The sequence below is a fragment of the Leptidea sinapis genome, chromosome 1, assembly GCF_905404315.1.
Source record: "Leptidea sinapis chromosome 1, ilLepSina1.1, whole genome shotgun sequence".
NCBI lineage: Eukaryota > Metazoa > Arthropoda > Insecta > Lepidoptera > Pieridae > Leptidea > Leptidea sinapis.
Genome location: NC_066265.1, coordinates 6,557,897 through 6,573,184, shown reverse-complemented (window position 1 = coordinate 6,573,184; position 15,288 = coordinate 6,557,897). Strand labels below are relative to the sequence as shown.

At 32.4% G+C, this 15,288-nt stretch overlaps 1 protein-coding gene across 1 annotated transcript in view; it reads right to left on the bottom strand.

Annotated features, from left to right (window-relative positions):
* LOC126968052 (collagen alpha-1(V) chain) overlaps positions 1 to 15,288 on the bottom strand; it is a 111,913-nt gene that overhangs the window by 11,380 nt on the left and 85,245 nt on the right. The window contains exons 18-20 of the mRNA XM_050812879.1: positions 7,252 to 7,374; positions 5,730 to 5,860; positions 2,670 to 2,849 (exon numbers count right to left, since the gene is read on the bottom strand). Of these exons, the coding sequence (XP_050668836.1) occupies positions 2,670 to 2,849; positions 5,730 to 5,860; positions 7,252 to 7,374 (434 nt within the window). The remainder of the gene's footprint in view (positions 1 to 2,669; positions 2,850 to 5,729; positions 5,861 to 7,251; positions 7,375 to 15,288) is intronic.

The window sequence follows — 15,288 nt, the reverse complement described above, 5'->3', positions numbered from 1 at the left end:
GTATCCTCAACATTGATACAGTAAATTTCTGTTCGATTTTACTGTTGTAAAGTTTAAAATATTAAATTTGAGCGCATCTACAGAAACAAATCTTAAAACAAAATAGTTTTCAACATAACAATAATAAATCTTGATATTATAGAGTAATACGCATGATCGTTTTCCATAGAAATAACAACTTAGGCTATGATGGTTGGTCATAGGTACAGACAACGCTATTGTAGTAGAGGATGGGATTATTAAGCGAAATGTAATTTTTTTGACAAAATGATTTAAAAATGCTGGCTTACTCATTCATCTAATAGAAAAAATACATAACAATCGAAAGTATCAAATCAAGCAGAACTTGCAACCGTAAGGTCCAATATATTTTATTCCTGTCATATCGATTGGATTAGCAGGAAGAAACAGATCAGTCTAACAGAAAGCTTAATAAATAAACCTAACATTAAAATTAATTGTCCATGTGACACTATGCTCGTGGTGAAATTATCTTTTAAGAGCTTATTAACGATAACACAAGGATCTAAGTTTTTTATATTTAGGAACTTTATTTGGACATTATTTATATTTGAGTAAGGATAAAATAAATTAATATCGTTACCATATTGACAAAACGGTCTCTTAAGAGAAAGTCGTTCTTTTAATTTTGCAGTAATTGGCTGTAAACCAATATTGATAAAGTAATTATTAAAATAAAATATTTTTTTCGTAGTCGTGTCTAGTATTTTTGCAGGCACAATCAGCCATTTTTATGGGAGAGGGTCACAAACGAGGGTCAACTCTCTAAGCGAACTCAACATCAGCCGGTCACTTGATGTTCCTTCTAACCGCACTGTGGAGGACCGCCACAGATCCAGATGATGATGATGATATCCTAATTTGTAGCGTGCGAAGGTGGAATTCAGCGGCAATTTTATTTGTTTTCAATTCCAGTGGATTTATTTAAGCGTTGACATATTTTTTTCAAAGACCACTCTTAATAAATTTGATATAAAATAAATATTCATCCATTAAATCTTAGTTTATATTATAGTTTATACATTCAATAGCTTATGTGGTACAGCTCGCCAGTAGACAAACAGAATATGGAGTGACAGAGGAGACTTGATAATGGGGTTCCCGTTGGATATTCAATGTGTGTGTACGGAAACTTGATAAAATAATTTTACTGAAATAGTTTTTAATTTAGCGATATTATACGGAAATTAATTATTATATTATAAATGTAACGGGTTCTCTTTATTGTTAAATCCACCGCAGTAATTAGTGCTGAACTACGTGACTTGTGTTGGTTTGCACCAACTAGCTTTAGCAATAAAAATATTTTAAAGTACCTACCGGTTAAGCAAAATATGAGTTCCACCATTTAACAATTTTAAGATGGCGCCAAAACTATTAACCGTAGCCACGGACGATTAAAAAAATAAGGACTCCGTGTCATCTTACATAAGAGTGAGGCACCAAAACAAGCCGGTAAACGTACACAGCCCAACGCTGCATGCGTTACACTAATACAAGCCGATCGGCTGCCATTATCAGATTCGCCATCGTCTGTGACAAATCAGTTTGCGTCGCAATAAAATATTTAAAAAATGCCAACGTGCGTTGTGAAAAAGTGTAAAAACAATAATTTTAAAGTATTTGTGGATATATGATTATTTAAGGGAGAAGAAATTGTGTAACCAACCACTGTCAGCTCCCAAAGGCGGGGCAACCTACTAGAAATACAATCAGCAAAATGTAATTATAGACAGAACAGTTTTCTTATAAGAGCATGCAAACTTTATAATGAAGTTAATAGTGAATACGATCTTGACTTATTCAAGACGACACCATTTCAATTTAGAAGTCAAGTAAATAAAAACTTTTTTTATATAAAGCAAGGTAGGTTATATAATATTATATTTAATGTAGGTAAACGACTATACACAATAAATTGTTATTATTTGTGAAAACTTGTAAATAGCTATCTGCTGTATAATAGATTAATTTTTAATATGTATCTAGCTGTAAGTTTTCTGAAGTTGTAAAATAAAATAAAATAAAAAAATAAAATAAAATAAAGTAACTGGTATACCCCGTAACTGCATACACACTAGCATAAAGGCTTCACTTGCTGATATCACGGCGCGGAGTCCTTGTTTTTTTACTAGTCCGTGACCGTAGCCGATCAATCTTTGCCGGTTAAAGCTATTGTTAATGTGAAATATCAGCTATAGAGCGATCTATTAAAAGATTTCAATAAATATTCAAATATTGACGTGATATTTCAGTTTTTAACTTTAGTCAAGGAATACGATGGTGCAACACATTCCGCAGTCTGTGTTAAAGTCAGCGTTACTGCTAACGTTAAATTTGACTTAAATGATGTTACCCAGTCTTAGAGTAAGGGGCAATACCCGTCCTCCGCCGAAGAAAAATAAAATTTGAAAACAATTTTTTTTATGAACGATGCAGGACTCGAACCCTCGACCTCTGGCGTTCGGTGCCAGTGCTCTCCCAAATGAACTAACCGTTCGAGTGACGCATCGTCATAAAATCTTGTATGCTTTATTCAACTCTCAGGTTATGGCTTCATCTACAGGATCTATTTTACAGTGAATAACCTGCCCAACCCCAATATTTGCACACCATTATTTAGTCACGTCTTATTAAGATATACATACCAACTTGGATCCACAAGGACATTCTTGCCGTTGTAGCTGTATATCCGAGGCGCATGCGCAAACAACGCTCCCGATCCGTCAAACATCTCACCCCAGGAGTTGAACAGGACGTCACCTCTTGTGTTCACAACTGGTATTTCTCGATCCACCCAGCTCACTATCGAGTCGATTGTTTGAACCCTGGTAAGAGTAATAGAGCCTTTAGATAAAATGCATTGACCATTCTATCGTAATTGTATGATTATACGTTTACAATAAAGAGGTTTTTTGTTATTCCGGACTATTTATTGGCTGAACCTTATTAGATAATTAATATGTCCAGATATAGACTAATAATAGACTCTCTCTTGGTAGACACCGAATAAAAACAGGCCAGGAATAATAGTTAAGTGTGAAGTTTGAATTTCTCAAAATAGAGGTTAGTTCTACATACAATTTTTTTGCGACGTTTATAGCTGTCATAGTCTATCTGGACGTATAAATGATGATAAAGGGCTGGGTAAATATTGTTTGAAGGAGATACTAAATAGTTTCCATAAAATCAATTATTAATATTATCTGTAGTCACAATAAATATGAAATCACATCATCCGGAAATCTATCGAAACCACCTTTACGATTTTCATTTGTGAGTGCTCGTAATTTTGCTGGAATTATTTCCCACAGGAAATTCGAAGGTCCTATAATCTAGTTTACCACAGGAAGGCTTCGGCTTGCATTTAGTTCCCTGTAGCATTAACTCTTACAACATTATTATGTTACTCAGTTACTTAACCGGACCCATACTTGTTGTATACAGTGTGACGTAACAAGTGCGACATTTAATGAACACACAGGTAGATCTACTTAACCTTAATGATAAAAAAAAAAATAAAAAAAAATATAAAATTCACCTCAATAAACCAATTGTCTATAACATCATTATGGAACATTCTGTAAGTAATGATAAGATAAAACGCTAATGAGATTTTTTATTTAACTATCAACGATCGAGAAAAGATATACAACAGTTGTTTCATATAATGTGACGTCACGCACAATGGACAACATGGTCGCCGGACTTAGGTTGTTTTAGTCAACAGATAAAAAATTGCAAAATTATTTTTACAGACTTGAAATACTTGTAATTTACAATTATACCATAGAAAAAATGAAATATTATTTAGTATTAGTATTAGTTATGATGTAACATCTAATATATAACATTCTCGTATTCCTGTGTTTGTTACCAAACTCCTCGGAAACGGCGAAACCGATTTGTATGAATTTTTGTGTGCATATCGCGTAGGTCTAAGAATCGGCCAACATCTATTTTTCATATTCTTATTTGATTAGGGTAACCCCTAAATATTTTCTTAACAATTCGTTATATTTTTATTTTATTATGATTCAGCATTGAAAAATACATACAACTTCAATTTTTCAACTTTCTACGATCAACCCCTGTTTTTAATAATGATATGATGGCAATCGAATACAATAATAATTGTAGTAAGATACATTTTATGTACTATATATTTGGTAGGTGTGAGAATCGGTCGTAATCTATTTTTATACCCCAAATATTTGAATTTTTGATTTTTTTATTACCTTAATTGGCAATACAACGTTTGCTGGATCAGCTAGTCTTTTCTACATTTCTTATTTTATTGTAACAACTGTCAAGTAGCGATGGATTGAACACTGTGTGACAACACTCAACGGACTTTTGTAGGCGCACGATTTGGGTTCTTGTTTCGGTAGGCTAGTGTCTTAAATTGACGCATCACTGCCAATATATTATGCAAGTAAGGTAGTATGGCAAAGAATGTGCAGACATTGAAAATATTAGGATTAGTGTCGGACAATAACACATTTTTCACACACACATTTATTGTAGGCGATTGACAGCTGTGTGAAGTCTCAGGTCACACACAATAACCTTTACATATATATTTACTAGTGGACCCAACAGACGTTGTCCTGTACACACGTCTTAAATTTGCAAAATCTGTCCAGCCGTTAAGAGTTGTTATTTATATGGACGGAGAGAATTATATTATATGGACGGAATTGAGAATCTAAACCAATCTCAAATTCACTGAAACAAACAAAAAAATCATCAAAATCGGTCCAGCCGTTTAGGAGGTAGTTTAATTGTGAATCTAAACCATTCTCGAATCCACCTGAAGACACACACCAATCTCAAATTCACTGGAACACACAAAAATATCATCAAAATCGGTCCAGCCGTTTAGGAGGTAGTTCAATTGTGAATCTAAACCATCCTCGAATCCCCTTGATCTCACACAAAAAATTTCATCCAAATCGGTCCAGCCGTCTAGGAGGAGTTCAGTGACATACACTCACAGAAGAATTATATATATAAAGATTTCCCGATTTATTTAATTTATTGTTGTTGTTGTCTAATCATATTATGTTGAGTTTGATAAAATAATAACAAAATATATAATTCACAACAAACGTTCACTGGTTACGTGATATATTGTTGTGAATTTATGTAATTGTAATTTATGGGAGTGGTACTGTGATGACATAAGTGTAATTATTTTCCAAAAGTGAATTAAGATTGATAAGTAATATAAAACCTACACATTAATTATTTTTTTAATTGATTTCACTACTGAGTTAACACGTACAATCAATCCGGTAATATATTATCTATTTTAAATTAAAATAAAAGGAGACATCAACATATATTAGTCACTAAATTTAGTTATTTTTATTTCTTTATAATTGAAGTAAAACTACAAATGTATAGAAGGTTCTCGTAAGGTTCCGACAATTATGATTACAGGGTCTTAGTATCAAAATGTAATGAGAATATTTTAACATCTCTAATTTATAAGTAATAAGGGCCAATCTAACCTAATTGTTAACCAAATTACGCTCACAAAAAAGACCGAACGAACCAGAACATTCCATGAATATTTATAAGCTTTCGAGCACAAATCTCTTACATTCATTAAATCGCTATGTCGACTTTGTTTGCTACGTCTCGTCTATTGTAGACTATGAGCGACTACAGTCTAAAATAGATCAACATAAGGGCGGTATTACCTTGAAGATATGAAGGCTCGGAAAGTGCCATCCAAGCCGGCTCTCTGAGCTTGTCTATGGCACTCGTAATTGGTACTGCTTACGCCGTGCATATCTCCTGTGTGAGGTTCATTCAACGCGGCCAGACGAAGCTGTTTCAGTAAAATTACAGGTGAGTCTCACACGACATAGAGTACTAAATAACACACAATTTCATGTATTATAATAATCATACCATGCATATCATAACATCATGTATTATACATCATTCATTATTTATTCAAATCAGGATACGAGTTTCATTATGAGTTACGTTATGAGGAAATACTTATTAAATGAAAGGTTTTTTCATTCCGACTTCAAAAAAGGAGGAGATTCCAATAATAACAATTGTCGTTACTAGAATGAGATTAATTAATAAAATTGTACAAATAAACGCAATTATTTTCATACTTTTAGTGCATAATTATATCTATTGTTTTGGAATAATGTTTTTGAAGTCGGTTGTTTTTTTGTTCATTTTTTTTATGTAAGTTATGTTAAATCGTAAATTAAAACATGGTCAAAATCTAAACATTATACAAATATGGTTAATTTAATATTGTGACCTTAAAAATAACTAATATGGTAAAAACTATTTTAGATTTCTCGCGCGAATCATAATTTATTATTTAGGCTTGATTGAACGTTATTAGAAAAAAAACTAAAGGACGGGCCTTCTTGTTGTAACAACCAAAATGGTCGAAGATACCATTATAAAAGTATGTAAAAGTAATTGTTGGTTACCTTTAGAGCTGGATAAGGCCTTTTAAATGCTATTGTGCAAGAGATAATGGGTGGCCGTGGTAACTTTCCATTTGGTGAGACGAATGTTTATTTGTTATCTTTCTACAAAATGTCCTGTGAAAATCTTACTGTTGTTGATCAACAGCTACGCTTTCAATGATTGTGGAGAGCAGGGAGATAAAAGTGATAGGCCTGTAGTTAGTCGAATCTGAACTGATAACTTTTTTTGTAATCGGATAGAAAGGTTGACTTCACCTTTTCAGTATAAGTGCCAGAATAAACGGTGTAGCACCGGCGTCAGCTCAGGGTACATATTCTGAGCACGATGGGAGAAATGTACATTCTTAACGTCCAAGGTAAAAAAACTCAACGAGATATTACTTAAAGATTAACAATCTTCTATTAAAGCAAATGAAGATACAAGACAATAAACAGATTTCCAAAAAACGACAAACAATAAATTCAATTTTCCAGTAGTAACTGAATAAAAGAATAAGTTGAGATTAAATTGAGTTACATTACTTGTTCTACATATCTTGTACATTTTGAATTATAATTTATTAAAATACATAAAAATATTGGCTTTGGAATATAATATTATACTAATCACAAATAAACATCAAGTGTCTAATAATTTAGGTTACTAAATCAGGTAAATGTTAGCTACCTCGTTGTGATATAACCCACATATTATATAACTACAGTTTCAACCAATTCTATATTAAGATGTTCCGGATTATATAATTCAGATACATACCACTGGGCCGCCTCCCGCGGGATTCTTGTGATGTACTAAACTGGAAGTCTCTAGAATATTCTGCTGCGGTGTTCGGGTAGGGCCGCCGACTGGTGAACTGTGTATTGCCAGTAACGTCCCCATCTGTTGGTAAACAAAATCAATATGTAATTTCTTCTACCTTTATGCAAAATTTAATGATGCGAATAAATTGCATAGAATGCACTTGTTTGTTTTGTCATGGTAAGTAGGTTTAGTTATTATTGTTGGTAGGTATTCGAATTATCAAAAGGTTCACACATTATTTACTGTATGAAATATTTTAATTTCCATTTATCTAGGAATACTGATGATAGAATAAAACTATGATATCATATAATGATGCACATAAAACATAAAACTCTTAACAAGCGTATTACTGTTGTATGTAGATCTTATCGACTGCAGCAATTAACGATGTAGCAATTAAGAGAAATTGATGTTTTCTAGTATACCTAGAAATAAATATAAAATTGATATTTTTTTTAAGTGAAAACCCTCACTTCTGGAATTAATTAACAAATCAAATTTGAAAACAAAATTTATGAACGATGCGGGACTCGAACCCGCGACCTCTCGCGTTCCGTGCGATTACTCATCCAACTGAGCCAACCGTTCGAGTGACGTATCGTTGATAAATCTTGTATGTCTTGTACAACTCTCGGGTTGTGGCTTCATCTACAGGACTACTTTACAGTTAGCTCAATCCCAATGTTTGCATATTAGGTAATCGACTTGAGATGTCAACGATACTTCACACGAAAGGTAGGCTCAGTTGGAAGAGCGCTCGCACGGAACGCCTCTCGCGTTGCGAATACTGCATCGAAAATTGTTTTTAAATTTTATTTGTGTAAATATATAAATGTTAGACAGCGCCGTATCGGAACAAACTTTGGTATGAACGATAAATAATCGATAGTAACTTAGTAATAAATAATTGAAAACGTGACAAGGCCTATCGTGCGTTATTAAATACATCAGTCTAGTTTGTTTAAAGAATTTTTCAATTATGTTATTTATTTAATTATTTATTTGGAAACAAATACAGATACATCCTTAAACTTATGTTTATTAAGTAGATTAAGTAGATAAAGTAATAATAGAAATATGGACACAAGGATGTCCCCTTAAATAGTTTCACTAAGTACACTTAAATAATATTTAAATTTACACTTAAAAGCAGACAACCAGTTAATTAATAAATCTAACATAATGCAGTTGTAGACATTGTTACAATTTTACCAGTGGGAGGCTCCTTTGCACCGGATGCCGGCTAGATTATGGGTACCACAACGGCGCCTATTTCTGCCGTGAAGCAGTAATGTGTAAGCATTACTGTGTTTCGGTCTGAAGGGCGCCGTAGCTAGTGAAATTACTGGGTAAATGAGACTTAACATCTTAGTCTCAAGGTGACGAGCGCAATTGTGGTGCCGCTCAGAATTTTTGAGTTTTTCAAGAATCCTGAGCGGCACTGCATTGTAATGGGTAGGGCGTATCAATTACCATCAGCTGAACGTCCTGCTCATCTCGTCCCTTATTATCATAAAAAAAAATCAGATGAAATAACGTTGTATGTGAAATATCTTTACAGTGTCTATCACAGTTTACATTCTCGATTATGTTGGCAGTTCTGGATATCATAGATTACTGGAGCAATATAAAACGATCAAATAGGTACATTAACACACGCACACATACACATCCAAACATACAATAAACACTATAACCGATTATAACATAATATAATAATAGATATATATATTAAATTCGCATTCATACGCATAATATAATTCTTTTAATGTTTAAACTATATATATTATTATGTTAAAGTAAATTAAGTTGAAAACTCATTAGTTTATTTTGTTTATATAGAGAGACCCGTAATTGGCTATTATATGTACACTAATTTTTAAGACTAATTTGTAATATTTATGCTGTTGGTCTTTTCAATAAATAAATCATATAATGCTAACTGGACATTGACAGTCATAATGACGAAGAAAGTTCACAAAATAGAATTTCTTATTTTTTGGATTACTTAAGCAGTACTTTGAGCACAAACAGCTGCCATTTAAACATATATAAATAATGTGAGATTAACGTAGCTCATTTATTAAGAACGAACAACGAATATCAGACAAGAAGTTAATTGTTAATCTAAACTAAAAGAAAAATCTCTTCGCCAATATCAAACCCGTACAGTCTGCGGTTCAATATTTGTGTTATATCAATGCTCTCGGGAAAAACAGTTTTCTTCCAGATACGTTTTATATTACAAGGCATACCTTGCCGTGTAACAAGATGTGCTCAGCTCCCCAAAGAGAATACAGAAGACTTTTACCTTTTTATTTCATAAATTTTTCTAATGTTATCTCGGACAGTAGAATATTATACTTTTTGTAGTTTTAACGAAGTATTCTCTAAGGTACACAAACCTGGCAGCCTTTTAATAACTTTTATATTATTCATGATAAATAAAGTACCTAATGAAGGAAATTTTATAAAAGATTATTTCTTGAAATATTTTCATCTTTCATAATAGAATAAGGATCCAGAAAAAGTTGTGAATCATCTGATCATAATAAGTGTCGCCCATGCTATCTGGTAACACAAAAGCGAAACCTAGAAAATTTGACCTTTGAAAGACATGACGTATGTACGTACACATTTAGTAGGTGACATATTATAGGTGTCCATATCAAATTGATGTAAAAGACATTGGTAAGAATTTTATTTGAATCACACCGGTCGCGGTAGCGTATTTAACAAATGACACTCGTATTTTCATCCGACTTCAAAAAAGGATAATGTCTTTATTTCGTGCGATTTTGACGTGAATTCGTCTTAAAAATTGCTTGAATAATGGAAGACCATCCGTAAAAGTAATATAATTTAACGATAAAATGGTCTTATGGTATACGAGTACAGTGACGAACTTGCAGGGCAGCCCCCGATTTTTTAAACTCGTAAGAGCATGGACGTCCAGAGAAAAAATAAATTGTCATATTCCATGAGTAAGTATCGACTGCGATTCACATATTTTGCAGGAAGTGGCATTTAGTATGAAAAAAACATTTTATTTAAAATTCACTAACTTTTGCTGCTCAAATTTTTTCTTCAAACTGAGTCGATCCGCATTAAAAATATTTTCATCAAAATGGCTCATTTATATGAACAACTCGCGCTTGATGAATAAATAACTAGATAAGCCAAATTTTCACAATAAAGATCAAATAATTCAAAAAAATTGTTAGAGCTGTGGTTCGTTTATGGCTTTATATGGCCCTTGGCGACTATGGCCTTTATGACATCGTACTAGAAGCTTGTTAAGAATAATTTAATTTATTCACTCGATTTGGCGACTGTTCTTTGTTCCATCTCGTGATCCTACAAGACTTCAAGTTAAGTACACACATTAGAACCATTTTGTACCAAAACAACTGTCATGCTATATAAGTGCCATATTACCAAGAAATAAGAGAGGAGACAGTGTTACGATGTAGACAGATGCTATTAAAAAATATTATTTTTACTCAATACACAAATATTATCAAACGAGTTGGTTACTGGCACCAATCTTATTTTCATTATTATAATTTTAAGTGATTATTTTTGGTAAAGTATCACTTTTAACATTTTATTAATTTAATGAAAATATGACATTGTAGTAGATTTTTATGTATAACTTTGCGTTAACCAACTTGAATATACCAATTTTTAATTTATATTCGCTTATAATATTAATTATAAAATGTCTGTCAAGACGAAACATGTGCCTAGTCTTAAATTTATAACATCATTATCTGTAAATCTTTCTTTCAAATAAAGAACTTTGAACTCTGATGACAGTTTTCCTGTATGTCTTCTGGATAAGAATTTACTCATACTGTCATCAGTATACACACAGTATTAGTAGGCTGACTGGCAGCCGAACTAGCGAAATTTAAAGTTAAACAAAATGAATGATCTTTATCACACACACCAATGATCCAAATCGTTTCATCTCCATCACTAACAAAACGCATTCAAAATGATAATCCCAAAAACATATTCTCATAAAGTTTGCAGACAACGTGAAGCTCTGTCATTACTACACCATCTATCTTAAGGAGCTGAGCTGAATTTTAAATTTACCATTTTCCTCTTATGATGAAGGAGGATCTTTGAAATAAATTTCCGCTTATTTAAGTACATAAAATAAGGGCGCTTTTAATATAAGACAATATTAAAGATTTACGTAAGCTTATAACTTTATGTAGAAAACGTAAATTGAAATAATTTTATCAATAAGTTTAGCGTAGAAAAGTTGTAAAAGTATAAAATTCAATGTGGAGGTAACATTGACTGAATGTTAATAAATAAACAGCGTTGCGGTAAAACTAGCATTTAAAAATAGAAACTCAATTAAAATTATATTTTGATGTATCCGTGTGGAATGAAACTTAATTGTTCAGCATTATAATTAATATTTCTACAGTTTTGTATTGAAATGAACCATATAATTGCTTAAAAATACAATATGTTTAATGAATAGAAAATATACGTCCATATATTTCAATTTGCAATTAGATTGTATTAAATAACTCTTTTCAACAAATAAATGATTTATATCTATTAAAATTGAAAATTGTATAGATTTCCAATAGGTTACAGTTACAATTTGACCTGAGTGTCACAAAATAAACGCTTAAAAAACGGGCGAATCATTTTAGGCACTGTATTAAGAAGACCGATCATATAGAAATCCACAGCAGCCAATTGTAGCAATGGCTAACGATTTGTTATAAATATTAGATTCGTGCTATAGATAAACCATTGCTTGTACATTACACATTGCGTGCATTGCATGCATTATAAAGGTATTAGGAGTGTACCGAGTTGATAGTAGCCGTACTATAAATGAAGTCATGACTTAACGCTAAAAGTCCCTGATCTCATTGTACTGCCCCTGCATTATGACTTAACGTGAAATGTTTCATGTGTGTGATATATTATATCATAATAAATGGAGGGCAGGTTTTGCCTTCGTTTAATACTGCGAAAGCTACTGAATCGAGTGGAATAATCCTTATACTAAAAGATGCAGTGTGTTTCGGAGAAGGTTTTAGTTAATGTTTATTGGTGATAACTTATCCGGAACCTATATTTTTTTGACTTAGAAATACCTACATATTTACAATAGAAAAAATTAATTGAGTATGACAATTTTATTAATACAATGCCCGGGGTCCTTAATTTATGTGGCAAGACAACGTGTGCCGGGTCAGCACTAGTATTTTATATGTTAAGTTCATAAATTTATTCATGTTTTTATATCAGTCAAAATTTTGATTGCGATTCCTAATTTGAGAGGATTTCCCTTCGTTCATTCTCTTTAGCCCGTAAGTGAGATGTCAAAATCAAAATTAAAATCACTTAATTCTTGTAGGTCAAGGAAATGACACTTAAGGATATCAAAAAAAAATTGTCTTATTGAATCTACCGCTACTGCGTAAGGGGTTGAGCTAATGAGAAGAAGTCGCAAGAAACTCATTGCTACTCTTTTTAATCAAAATTTAATGTAAAGTGATGCAACAAATATGAGTATATTATGAGTATAAACGTCATATAGTCAATGCCTTACACGAGTAAGTCAAAAAAGTAAATGTAAATGAATACAAAACAAAAATTATTGAGTACAGAAGCTGCAGCATCCACACACACCGTAAATAAATAAAGGTATTCTGTGAGCTGTATGTGCGATCTGTGGCAGAATTTCTAACTGTCTGTAATCAAATTGCAAAGCGCTTACGTTCATTGCTGCATTGAAAAATGTAGTATATCTACACATATTTAGACAAATTGTTAGTTAGTTAGTTAATTTACTTAAAATAAAAAAATAAAAAATAATACAAATAAACAACCGACTTCAAAAATACTATTCCAAAACAATAGATATAATATGCAACGAAAAGTAAAAAAATAATTGCGTATGTTTGTACAATCTAATTAATTAATCTAATTCTAGTTACGATTGTTGTAATTTTTGGAGTCGGTGTCATCAAGATAGGTTTGTAACTACATATATACACGTAGTTATAGGTGAGATGTGCTTGAGTCGTGCGGAGACGAGAGGCGAGAGCTGGTCACGGTGGAAGGACACCGATTCCAAAATAACAATAATCGTAACTAGAATTAGATTAATTAATTAGATTGTATAAAAATACGCAATTGTTTGTCGAATTTTGTTAAATTTTTCTTATCAATATTTCAATCTTTTTATATTATTCTGCTATTCGGAATGGAGACAAATCCAACAAATTAAAAATCATGAAAATCAGTCCAGCCGTTCTCCAGTTATAAGTGCTTGAACAACTATATTGTGTAATGTAGGTATGTATACTGGAGCTATTGTTTGTAAGGATAAATAGGTATAAATGTATATTGTGATTGATGCTAATGCAAAAGTACTGCAAATTGCAATAAACTGCCATAAACTAAGTTAAACGATTTTATTCGATCAGCATATTCATACAAATTTTTGATTAAAATCGAGTAAGCATGCCACGTAGAGCTGGCCGTGGGAAAACATGGTGTGCCCAAATATATGCCTGCTACTTTTCAGGTTTGACCCTGCAATTTGTTGATAGTAATTGAAAAAGCAACTTTTAATGTGAACTGCAGACATTTAAAATTAACAATTAACCCACCCGAAGTCGTCCGACCGCCTGCGCGCCCATCCCGTTCGCCCGCCACCGGATCGCAACATAATATCGCGCACTCGGTTGCTTATCGTCATCGTCATAATTATTGAAATATTTGTCCAATCAATCAATTTGTTACTACCAAATGTGCGTTAGAAATAAACAAATAAATTTCATTGCATTAATGGTTCACTATCTTGGCGATAATGGCTTACACATAAAAGATAGAAATATGCTGTCATGGGCTTTTTGTGGGACTTCTTAAGATAAGCATTTCCATTACGCATTGCATTTTTGCAGTATATGTAAATTTATAACTCGTTTTTGCGGCGCAGATGGCAAATGTTTACCTATTTACTTGACACTCGTTATATTTTGGATAATTCATACTAAATCTTGATAAATTAGAGCCTATGTGTTATTCTGATATGTTAGCTATTATATTGTAAAGTTTCACTTAAATCCATTCAGTAGTTTTTTGTGAAAGAGTAACAAAAACATACATCCATATATTCTTACAAAACTTTCGCGTTTATAATATTAGTAGGATTTGTATTTTTTTTTAATTACGAGCAAGATGTGAGTGATACGCCCAGCCCATTACAAGGCAGATCTTCTCATTCTCTTGATACTAAGAGAGTGTTGCTTAGCACTATCCCTATTGTCTCCATGAAGGCGAAGACACTATGGTCTTGTGTTCTTTACACTTAGTACAATATGTTCGTTTCACTATTCACTGTAATATACTATATAACACAAAAGGTTTAGTTCTTTTGAGTCTTCTCACTAAGTTCGTGTTGTCGAGGTGCTGGATAGCCTCGGCGTTCCCATGATGGTGAAGTCTTAGCTCGTTAGCTTCTACATATTTTTGAATAATTTTTACGACAACATCCACCACGATTACGATGGATGTCATCGTTTCTTATGTGCCAGGGGCATTAACAATACAGGTGACGACTTTATTATCTTGATTTCAATCACATAATTTTCAATCCCCAATTCACCTTAAGTATTAAACCTTCAAAACAACTTCCTTTAAATTTATTTATGAAATAGGAATTTTAGTCTTTATTTCAACTATTTTGTTTACCAATATAAATACACTGGGTATTTGGTGTAATGATCTGTTTTTGTGCGCTTTCATTTTATTCGTGAGGCCTTTTCTGTAATTTGGATTGTAAATAAGGTTACAATTTTGGTTATTTTATCACCTTAATGAGAAAAGTTTGTGAATATTAGCATCGTACAACAATTATTTTCATTTCAGGCAGCACTATTTCAAACTGCCACTCTAATTATCTAGCCACGATTCCAAATTAACTACATATTGAAACCG